Source organism: Quercus suber, unplaced genomic scaffold (genome assembly GCF_002906115.3).
Source record: "Quercus suber isolate HL8 unplaced genomic scaffold, Cork oak 2.0 scaffold_732, whole genome shotgun sequence".
NCBI lineage: Eukaryota > Viridiplantae > Streptophyta > Magnoliopsida > Fagales > Fagaceae > Quercus > Quercus suber.
Genome location: NW_027070172.1, coordinates 63,523 through 75,358, shown reverse-complemented (window position 1 = coordinate 75,358; position 11,836 = coordinate 63,523). Strand labels below are relative to the sequence as shown.

Genomic DNA, 11,836 nt, shown 5'->3' with positions numbered 1-11,836 from the left:
GGTTTTGATTAAAAATGCTGCGTTTTTGGTTTTGATTGTTGTGGTACAGTTGGAGAGTCTTCCTCTGATGGTTTCTGGGGTTTGGTCTACTAATAGCAACTTGCAATTGGAGGCCACTACTCAATTTCGAAAGCTGCTTTCTATTGATATTTTTAATTTATGTATTCTTATTGATGATGTTTTATGTAAAATAATGAATGTGATTGATAATATATGTATATTGGTGAAATTTTGAAATTACAGAAAGAAGCCCTCCAATTGAGGAAGTAATTCAATCTGGGGTTGTCCCTAGGTTTGTCGAGTTTCTAGTCAGGGAGGACTGTTTATATGTCAGAGTCTTTGATTTCAGGGGAAGGGGATCAACGTTGTTCCCTTTACAATTTTTTTTTTTTTTAATAACAGTTTTTTTTCCTTTAATTATGATTTTTTTTTTTAAGTCACTTAACGGAGACAATGTTTAACGGAATGTTGAATTGATAAAAATTGAAACTTAGAGGACTGAAATGACAAAACTGAAAGTTAGATGACTGAAATGATAAAAGCTAAAAGTTACAATGTCAGTTTTGTATTTTTGCCTATATTAATCCAAATGCAACCTTAATAATGAGGAAAAAGAATATAGCCCGAAATGGACAAGCCTGTGAAACTAAGAGCATTTTCATCAGCTCTCTCAAATGTGCCAAATGTCAAATATTTGGCACATTTGGCACACCAAACACAAAAACGAACCCTCATCAGGTGTGCTAAATGTGCTAAAATTATAGAACATGCTATAGTACGCTCTCATTTTTTAGAGCGTACGGATCCAAATGCCATTTCCGTTTATTGTTTTTTTTATTCATCTTTCTCTCTCCTCTCTCATCACTTTATTCCTTTTGTTTTTCTTTGCTCTCTCATTATTCCTCGGACATTCCTATCAACCCATCTCTTCTTTCACTCTTTTTCCTTCTCATTTTTGTGGCTTTTCTCTCTTCTATTCAGCCTTGCCGATCTTTGTTGCTATGGGTTTTTTTTTTTTTTTTTTTTTTTTTTTTTTTTTTTTTTTTTTTTTTTTTTTTTTTTTTTTTTTTTTTTTTTTTTGCAGTGATTTAATGGGTGGGTTCAACAGTGGGTGGCTTTTCTCTCTTTCATTCAGCCTTACTGCGCCACCTGATGCCAATCTTTGTGTTTTTTGTTGTTCTTTTTGTTTTTCTGTGGTTGTGGTTTTGGTGTCCTGCTGTGGTGGTTTTAGTGTGAGACGGTGGTGGGGTGGGATGTGGGGTGTTGATGGGTGGTGGGTCGGCGGTGGATGGGTTAGCGGCGATAGTGGGTGGGTGTGTGGGATGTGGTTGGAATGTGTTTTTTGTTGTTTTTGTTTTTCTATGGTGGTGGTTTTGGTGCTTTGCTATGTTATTTCTGGTGTGAGATGGTGGTGGGTAGGATGTGGGTGGGGCGTTGATGGTTGTTGGCAGCGGGGTGGGCTGTGGGTTGTGGTGGGGGTGGTTGGTTTTTTTATTTTGTATTTTTATATATTGTTGGTTTTTTTAATGTTATTTTAATATTGGAATATATTATTTTAATATATAGAATTGAAAAATAGAAGATGTGATAAATGGTGAATTGTAAAATGATGTGCTAAAATGATTAAGTAGGTTTTTGATTTGTCAAAATGACATTTTTTTTATGAGAGAGCTGATGAGAATGCTCATCCTAGCAAGCATGGAGAAAAATTAGTGAAAAGCAATTTGACAAAAGCAAGTCAAGAGTTGGGACCAAATACCTCTGACAATGACGTGAACAACTCTACAACAAGTTCCAATAGAGAGAGAGAAGGTGGGCAAGCCGAGGTGATTAGAAAGGAAATTGCTTTGCACACGCAAAAGGATACGTTAGAAAATCTTAGGGAACAGATGGGTGTATGCGCCGCAACTTCGAGCAGTGAGAATAGTGGGGCTCATGTGAAGGCTACTAGTTACTCTGAGCATCTCCAAATTTTGGAGAGAAAAGTTACTGTTCACAAAAAAACAACCCTCCAATAGCCTCTCTATCTTCAATTTTTTTTTTTTTTTTAGTTGCTACAATAGCTCTCCAGGCTTAGAGAGCACTGTAGCAATCACTGTAGCTAATGCAAATATTATTTCTCATTAAACTAATACCGGTTGAATTAAAAAAATATTTTTTTCTCTTTCCTTCCTTTCTCTTTCTTCTTCACTCCGTCTCTCTTCTTTATCTCAACGGCTACAAAACTCAAAATTCAATCCAAACATGAAAATAATTTTTCTCATAAACCAAATGAAATAAAATAAAATAAAAAAATAGAACTATTCTTGATCTTTTCTCTCAAACATCTCTAAATTCAGTCTCAATCAAAATACAAACTCAAATCACAATTTTAAAACTAATCAAATTAGAGAAGAAAAAAAAAAAAAAAGTAAAGTTGACCCATCTGAGCCTCGGTGGGGAGGAGGAAATGCGTTGGTGGGAGAAGGACAAGCGAACGATCTTCATGTGTGAGAGAGAGCTCCAGCCGAAGTGCTGCTAAGTGCTCCTAGAGCTCTAGCCGAAGAGAAGAAAAGAAAAAAAGAAAAGAAAAGTTCTCCCAGAACTCCAGCCGAAAAAAAAAAAAAAAAAAAAAAAAAAAAAAAAAAAAAAAAAAAAAAAAAACAAATCACAATTTTAAAACTAATCAAATTAGAGAGAGAGAGAGAGAGAGAGAGAGAGAGAGAGAGAGAAAAAAAAAGCAAAGCTAACCCATCTAAGCCTCGGTGGGGAGGAGGAAATGCGTTGGTGGGAGAAGGACAAGCAGACGATCTTCATGTGTGAGAGAGAGCTCCAGCCGAAGTGCTGCTAAGTGCTCCTAGAGCTCCAGCCGAAGAGAAGAAAAGAAAAAAAGAAAAGAAAAGTTCTCCCAGAACTCCAGCCAAAAAAAAAAATAAAAAAAATAAAAAAAATAAGGCTCCAGAAAGTGCTAGAGAGAAGAAAAGAAAAAGAAAAAAAGAAAAGAAAAGATAGAGATAAAGGGAAAGGTGTGGAGGAGAAAAAAGAAGAAAAAAGAAAAGAAAATAAACGTGTGGATGAAAAAAAAAAAAGATAAAGGAAAAATAAAAAATTCTAATTGAAAAATACTACCACAATATTTTCACAATAAATTTTAAGTAACAGATTGTTATTAATTAATATTGGCAAGTAAAAAAATAATTTCAGTGGTATGTTCAAATTAGAACTAGTAACAACTTTCTACATAAATTTTGTTGTGAAAGTATTGCGTAAAATATTGTAAATATAGCACTTCTCATTGAAAAATATAGTTGTAAAAATGTTGTAAACATACTACAATATTTTCACAATAAATTTTAAGTAACAGATTGTTATTAGTTAATATTGGCAAGTAAAAAAATAATTTCAGTGGTGGGTTCAAATTAGAACTAGTAACAACTTTCCACATAAATTTTGTTGTGAAAGTATTGCGTAAAATGTTGTAAACATAGCACTTCTCATTGAAAAATATAGTTGTTAAAAAAAGAATAAATGATGATTAAAAAAAGAATAAATAATGAATGAAGAAATAATATTTAAATGAGATAAAAAAAAAAAGAATAGAGAATCTGTTGGAAAGTGTATTAGAAAAAGTAGATAGGTAAAAGCTAAATATCACTGTTTATTCTCCAAATAGGTAAAAATTTAGAGAAAATTTGGAGAGACTGCTGGAGATGGCCTAAGTCTCCAACGGGCAAGAAGCTTGCCAAAGCTAAAATGACTGATAAGTGTATTTATTGATTGAGTTTGTAAAATAAATAAAATAATGTTTGAAAATATAAAATAAGTGATTTTTTTACCTCCCATGCCTAGAATCACCATTCATTTTCCAAATAGGTAAAAATTTAAAGAAAATTTGGAGAGATTGCTAGAGATGGTCTAAGCCTCCAACGGACAAGAAGCTTGCCAAAGCTAAAATGACTGATAAGTGTATTTATTGCTCGGGTTTGTAAAATAAATAAAATAATGTTTGAAAATAAAAAATGAGTGTTTTTTTTTACCTACCATGCCTAGAGTTCTAAACAGCAAAAACTACAAATAGGAGAACGTACGGATCAACAAGACCGACCGAAAGTGTGGGAAAAGAATTTTTTTTTTTTTTTTTTTAATAAGGAGAAGACGTGGCAAAATAACTAAGAAGTCGTAAGAAACTCCTCTTCCTTAACTTTTCCTGGTAAGAGCAAAGTGCAGAGTGGTCAACAAGAAAGTTTGAAATTTTGTCTGATGTCAGACTCTCACTCCCATTTGCTAAGCCTATACGTCACCACACTAACTGTCCCTCATTTCTACTACTATATATATATATAGGTACATTGGTGGGACTTATATTACAAACTTATTTACTAGTCATTACTATCCTATAGGCATTGCATTACTATAACGCTGTAATTGTTTCTTCATAGTTGCCTTCTAGAGAAAATTCAATGGCGAAATCACCAGAGCTTGAGCACCCCAACAAGGCCTTTGGCTGGGCAGCCAGGGATACTTCTGGCCTCCTTTCTCCCTTCAATTTCTCAAGAAGGTCCTCTCTCTCTCTCTCTCTCTCTCTCTCTCATCCAATCTTCCCTTATAATCATTTTGATTTCCTCATATTCTATGGGAGAGAAGAGCCAATAAAAATGAAATTGGATCATTCAATTATACCAAGCATTTTTATCTAAAATGAAATTTGATCTTTTTGTTATGCATTCCTTTTTCTTTTCATTTTTTGGATGAAAGACAATAGTGAAAAGGCTTCATTTATTCTATTGTGATATTATAGAGAATTTTTTTATAAAAAAAATTCGTTACTTGGGGATGGGGATCTGAGTCTAGACCATGATCAAAATTAATCATGGTGCATGGAGATTACTCAGCTATTATCGATAATGATCCATCCTTTTTAACATTTTTTTTTTTTAATTGTAGTACTGAATTGTTGGTTTCTGCTAAATATAACATGGTATGGTATGTTTGCAGGGCAACGGGAGAGAAGGACGTAACATTCAAAGTTCTTTTTTGTGGGATATGCCACTCAGATCTTCACATGGTCAAGAACGAATGGGGCTCGTCCATCTACCCACTTATCCCTGGGTATGTTAATGTTTTTTTTTTTTTTTGATACATGGGAATGTTATTTTTTTTTTTTTTTTGATACATGGGAATGTTAATGTTAACGTTTCCTAGGAATATTATTTCTGTAATATATGTACATTTTCAATGTAGCCACTCCATCCATATTACTCGGTTAAATCCTAAATGACAGTTATATTTTTGAAAATAAATGGAATGTAACAACATAGTTTGTATAAAGGATTGATGGAAGGACTAAACATTGTAAACAAATGTGTAACTTAAATAGATTAAACATTGTATGCATTTCAATTCAACACTTTCCCATACTTCACATGCTATATGTCCATTACATGTTGATACATTATTGATGAAACAGAGTGAATGTATTTTATTACTTCATAAAATATTGAAATCATGGGAACTGAATTGGACAATGTAGGCATGAGATTGTAGGAGTAGTGATGGAGGTGGGGAGCAAAGTACAGAAGTTCAAAGTTGGAGACAAGGTTGGCGTTGGCTGTATGGTTGGTGCATGTCATTCTTGTGATAACTGTGTCAACCACCTTGAAAATTACTGCCCCAAAATGATTCTCACCTATGGTGCTAAGTACTATGATGGAACCATCACATATGGAGGCTACTCTGACACCATGGTTTCTGATGAGCACTTTGTGGTCCGTATTCCAGACAACCTTCCACTTGATGCTGGTGCCCCTCTCCTTTGTGCTGGGATCACAGTGTACAGTCCCTTGAGATTTTATAGACTAGACAAACCTGGTATGCATGTGGGTGTGGTTGGCCTTGGTGGTCTAGGCCATGTTGCAGTGAAGTTCGCTAAAGCTATGGGAGTTAAGGTGACAGTGATTAGTACATCACCCAACAAGAAGAAGGAAGCTTTGGAACACCTTGGTGCTGACTCCTTTTTGGTTAGCAAAGACCAAGACCAGATGCAGGTACTGAAATGTTAACATGTTGCATTGTCAAGTTAGCATGTGTGAGTTACAGTAAGTGTACATTATCTAAGTTCCTAACTTATCTACTATATAGGCTGCCCAGGGGACAATGGATGGTATCATTGATACAGTTTCTGCTCAACACCCTCTCTTGCCTCTAATTGGTCTATTGAAAACACAAGGAAAGCTCATTATGGTTGGTGCACCAGAGAAGCCACTTGAGTTACCAGTCTTTCCATTACTAATGGGTAAGACAATTGTTACATTTGAATCTGAAAAGGGGATCCGAAGTTGTTTGTTATGTTGATAGGACTTGGTAATTATATAAGTCTGGGTGTATTATTATTATATTCTTTAGTGTTGTACAAGCCTAATTGCTACATTTGCATTTGCATTTGCATTGATAAATTGTGTATTAATAAATGTTATGGAATGACAGGAAGGAAGTTAGTGGGTGGTAGTTGCATTGGAGGCATGAAGGAAACACAAGAAATGATTGATTTTGCAGCCAAACACAACATAACAGCTGACATTGAGGTTATTCCAATTGATTATGTGAACATTGCAATGGAACGACTTCTAAAAGCAGATGTCAGATACCGATTTGTCATTGATATTGGGAACACATTGAAGTCGAGCAATTGATTTTTACTGATTTTTTAGTATGGCTCACTGGTGAGATGAGAATACCTTTTAGTTGATTGAGTTATCTTCTGGTATCTCGTAGACTCTAGTCTTTCTTTTTCGGTTTTCTGAATATTTCTTCCTCATAGTGAGGCAAATATGTAATGGGTTGCATTTATGATAAATGAGGGATGAAGTGATTTTTGGTTTGGGATAAACATCCAGTGAGTTATAGTCCCATGCAATCTCTTCCCTTTTCAGATTGGGAATATGTCTTCTTAAGTGCTAATAACATTGTGTTAATATACACAGAAATTTCAGTTTGCTTCATTAACTGGCTTCTATTACAATGCTATGTCATTTTGCTTGTTCACATCTTAATCTTTTTTTTATTTTAAATGTATACATTTACCCAATCAATATAACCATAATAAAAGTAATGCATAGAGTTAAAAACATCCCCAAAATAACATACATTAAAGAATTGCAAAAATACTTTGTTGGTCCATAAAATTTACCTATCAAGACTTTCTAGTTTCTACTTAAAATTTACCTACTTAGTCTTTCTAGTTTCTAATGTTTTAAGTGAAAAAGGGGAAGGTTTTTAGTCCCTCCTCCACATCCAATGGTATGCTTAATGTTTTAAGTGATGTGACAATATTTTTTTAAGGTAAATTGTAGAAAACACCCCTAAGATTTGGATTAATGAGAATTAGGTCCAAGATATTTTTAAAATAATCAATTTGATCCTTAAAATAATCAATTTGGTCCTCCGTTACAATTTTCTTTTCTTGTCTTTCTTCCTCACAAACCTGCTCTCCTACTCTCCCTCCTCTCGGTGGTTCCTTTGATTCTCACAGCCAAAACCCCACCTCCCTCTCTAACCTCAGATCTGCTACTACCACCACCAGCCATAAAACCTAGCCAAACCATAGCTTCAAGACCCAAAAAAACCATAGCATCCTCCATTGCTAATCCACCCCATACCGAAAACCACCACCGCCGGCCACAAAACCCAAAGAAAAGAAAACCCCAAAACCCAAAACAAACCACACAAACATCAGATCCCACCACCATCGCCGGCCACAAGACCCAAAGAAAAAAAAAAACCCACAAACCCAAAACAAACCAACCACATCAGAGCCCACCACCACCACCGAAACCCACCGCCGGCCACAAAACCCAAAGAAAAAAAAAACCCAAAACCATCCAACCACACATCAATGCCCACCAAAAAAATCATCAACAAACCAAAACCAACCACTAGAAAACGCACCACCACTGCAAAAACCACCCAAACTACAACTCACAGCCACCAAACTCATGCACCACTATGAAGAAAAGAGGCACGGACGAGAGAAATAAAGGCTTGAGAGGGAGGAGAGTGGATCGGCTTGGAGAGAGAGAGAGAGAGAGAGAGAGGATGAGAGGGAGAAGGAGAGTTATGAGGAAGAAGAGAGGAAACAGAGTGACAAACAGGAGTGAGAAAGAAAAAAAAAAGGATAGGAGGAAATAAAAATGGTAATAACAGCGTAACGGTTTTTTTGTCTTGGACTAAATTGGTCATTTTCAGAATATCTTGGACCTAACATTAATCCAAACTTCAAAGGTGTTTTTTAGAATTTACCCTATTTTTTATATTAAATTTTGCAAATAGGCACCAACTCTCGTCAAATTTTGACAAATGAGACTTTGTCCCAATCCCCAAACAGCCCAAATCTCTTTAACCGACCAAAGTCACATCAAGCCTTGATGATCCTTTACAACAACTGGCTTAAAAAATGCCAATACATACAAGATCTCCTTCAAGCTCAGACTCGAAGATGGCTACAGCCTACATAAAAGATTAAATCTATGATTCTATACAAAAGAAATTATTTATTTCCAATTTTTAACAAAACAATTTGGATTCACATTAGAAAAAAAAATGCTTCAGGCGGCGAAATTGGATTAGCAGAAAAACGTTTCAAGAGTGATGATTATTCAAAACCTGTATACAGTTTTTTTTTTTTTTTTTTCAGAAACCTGATGGCCGGATCTTTGCAAATAGCTAGTAAATAAATAAGATAAGCAAAACAATTTCCATCTTGACACGTTTGAGCTTTGGGCTTGAAATTTGGAGTCAACACTTGTGGCTTGTTAGAGAATATCTAAATTTTTATCAAACAGTGAGTAGTGATATTTTGTTTTTACCTACCTATTTTTTCAAATATATTTTCTAATAAATTCTCTATTTTTTCTCCATATCATTTAAATATTATTTCTTCATTTATTCTTTATTATTTTTTTATCATCATTTATTCTTACTATATTCATTCCCAACAACTATATTTTTAAGTGAGAAGTGTTATATCTACAATATTTTTCACAATACTTTCACAAGAATCACATTAAAATCTTATGTGGAAAGTTGTTACTAGTTCTAATTTATTATGAAAATATTGTGGTAACATTTCTTAATTATCATTTCTTATTCTTTAAATTTTTTTTTCCTCTCTTAATTTCATCCATGCGTTTTTTTTTCTTAATTTTTTCTCCACCACACACGTATTCCACTCCTATCTCTATCCTCTATTCTTTTCCTTTTCTACTTCATTCTCTCTCTCTCTCTCTCTCTCTCTCTCTCTCTCTCTCTCTCTCTCTCTCTCTCTCTCTCTCTCTCTCTCTCTCTCTCCTTGATTCTAGAACACTTTCTAGCTCTCTATGTGATAAGAAACAAAGAAAAAACAAGCGAGAGATATCTTGCTTGCTCCACCGTTGATCAAAGGACACGAGCAAGTGCAAAATCGGTGTTCACTATGCCAATCCATGCCTTTCACTCTACCGCTGCTCATCTTCCTCCCCAACGTAGCCTAGATGGGTCAAATGGCTTCTGTCTCTTTGTTTTCTTTTTTCTTTTTTTTGCTTTTATTGTTATGATTTGATTAATTTTAAGATTGTGTTTTTGAGTTTGTATTTTGAATATTATGCTTGAGTTGAGAGATGTTTAAGAGAAAGGATTGTTGTGTTTGTAGCCGTTCTGAGTGTTTGTAGCCATTGTGAGAGGAGAGAGAAAGAATTGTTTTTTTATTGAGTTATATGATTTTTTTTAAGTAGAAAAATTCATATGAAGTTGCTACATTGTTTTCTATATCTAGAGAAGCATTGTAGCAACTTCAAAAAAAAATTTGGAAAAGTTTTGCATTTGAAGAATCTGTTGAAGCTGATTTTTGGGGTTTGTTCTCCAAAAAATAGATTTAGCTAATCTATTAGAGATGCTCTTATTTGGTAGTTGTGAAGACCAGTAATGATATTTGGATTTTGTCTTCGGCGACTGTGGCTACAGTTATTATTCGGTATTACTGTGTAGCCCAGCGTGGAGGCTAAAGGGATTTGGGTTCTCGAGAGATTGGGATTAAGTCTGATTTGACAAATTGGGATTATGTATAATTTTTTTAAAGATAAAGTTTAACTACAAAATTGATTGTAACCTTAAATTACAACCTTACTAAATATTTTTTTTATTAGAGGCGAATTTGGACAAATTCACCATTGGATTACATATTCTTCTTATATCTTCCATGCTTGCACAATTTCTATAAAATTAAAAATTAATAGTTATGTCATCAATAAATTGTTTAATGTCAAGTATTTGTAGTTTAATGCATAAAATATAAACTTATAGATCATATATTAAATAATATATAGTTGACAATATCTAATTGACACAAAATTTGACATTTATATTAAGAGCGTAAAAAACATGTAATTCAACGATTAGATTTTTAAAATATGTAGTAATATTTATTTTATTGAGTAAGGTTATAGGCTTAGGTTCCAACCAAATTTGCAATTAAAATTTGTCCATTTTTTAATTACAAAAATATTGTCATTAGGACAAAGTTTAGTTAAAAAATTATTAGTTATAGTCTAAGGCTGCAACCTTACTCAATAAAATAAACATTACTATATATTATGAAAACCTAACCGTTGAATTGCATGTTATTTACACTCATAATACACATGTCAAATTTTAAACTATAAAGACTTGCAATTTAAACAATTTATTGATGATGTAGCTATTGATTTTTAATTTTTTAGAAATTTTGCAAGCATTGAGTACATAAGAAGAAGATCTAATCTAATAGTGGATTTGTTAAAATTCAACTATGATAAAAAGATATTAAGGTTGTAGCCTAAGGCTATAACCAATTTTGTAACTAAACTTTATCCTAAAAAATTATACATTATTGTTCTATAAGACACATAGATAAATAAACTAATGAAAATTGACGAAGGGACTAAAAACTCTCATTTTTTAAATTTCAAGAACCAATAGGGTTCACTTAAAACTTCAGGAATCAAAATCACTCCACAAGTAAACTTTAGAAAAAGTATTATGTTTATAATACTTTCACAACAAATTAATAGCATGACTGATCATAAAGAAATAGTTGTGGTCAACGAAGAAGACACACAGAGACATTGATCATTTTATTTTCTATTTTCAAAAACTTGTTTTTGGGAATATAAAGAAAAAAAAATCTTTTATTTTTGAAATCAAAAACATGTTTGGTTAGTTGAAATTAAAAAATAGTTTTTGGAAGAAAAAAAATGAAAATACTAAAATATATTATTACTAAGATTTGAACTTTAATGCTAACTCATTAAATGAGACAGATTCATTAAATTAAATCCATATTTTCAATGACTTTTGAAAATTAGAAACTGAAAACAATTTTTTACATGTTTTTAGTTTCCTTCACAAATTGAGTTTTGAGAACAGTTTTTGTTTTCTGTCCATTTTGAGTTGCCAAACAAGTTTTTTAATTTCAAAAATAGAAAATTATTTTTGGAAACAAAAAATAAAGGGAAAAAGCAGTTACCAAACATACCCTTAGTATGTGTAAAATAACTAATAAGCAATAACCAATGCTCCAAGAAAAAATGACCAATGTCTCTCAAAAAAAAAAGGGGGGGGGAATGAGAAGACAGAAAGTGTGGCATGTGAGAACTAAGAAGGGGTAAGAAACTCCTCTTCCTTAGCCTTTCCTTTCCTGGTTCCAGAAAGATAGGAGTAGTCAGCAAGAATGTTTCAGTTTTATATCCCCATTTGCTAAGCCAATACGTCACCAAACCCTCAAGTTGAACAGTCCCTTATACCTAGTACTATATATATACATATATATATATATATATATAGAGGTACA

General features: G+C 33.3%; 1 protein-coding gene across 2 annotated transcripts; it reads left to right on the top strand.

The window, feature by feature from the left end:
- Positions 1 to 4,346: 4,346 nt before the first annotated feature.
- Positions 4,347 to 6,977, top strand: LOC112021214 (probable mannitol dehydrogenase). Of its 2 annotated transcripts, XM_024053779.2 has the most exons (5): positions 4,347 to 4,537; positions 4,975 to 5,088; positions 5,510 to 6,023; positions 6,118 to 6,271; positions 6,463 to 6,977. In XM_024053779.2, the coding sequence occupies exons 1-5, from the start codon at positions 4,440 to 4,442 to the stop codon at positions 6,666 to 6,668; spliced, it is 1,086 nt and encodes a 361-aa protein (XP_023909547.1). In that variant the 5' UTR covers positions 4,347 to 4,439; the 3' UTR covers positions 6,669 to 6,977. The 2 variants fall into 2 exon arrangements, with proteins under 2 accessions (XP_023909547.1, XP_065622771.1); XM_065766699.1 differs by lacking the exon at positions 4,975 to 5,088.
- Positions 6,978 to 11,836: the final 4,859 nt, after the last annotated feature.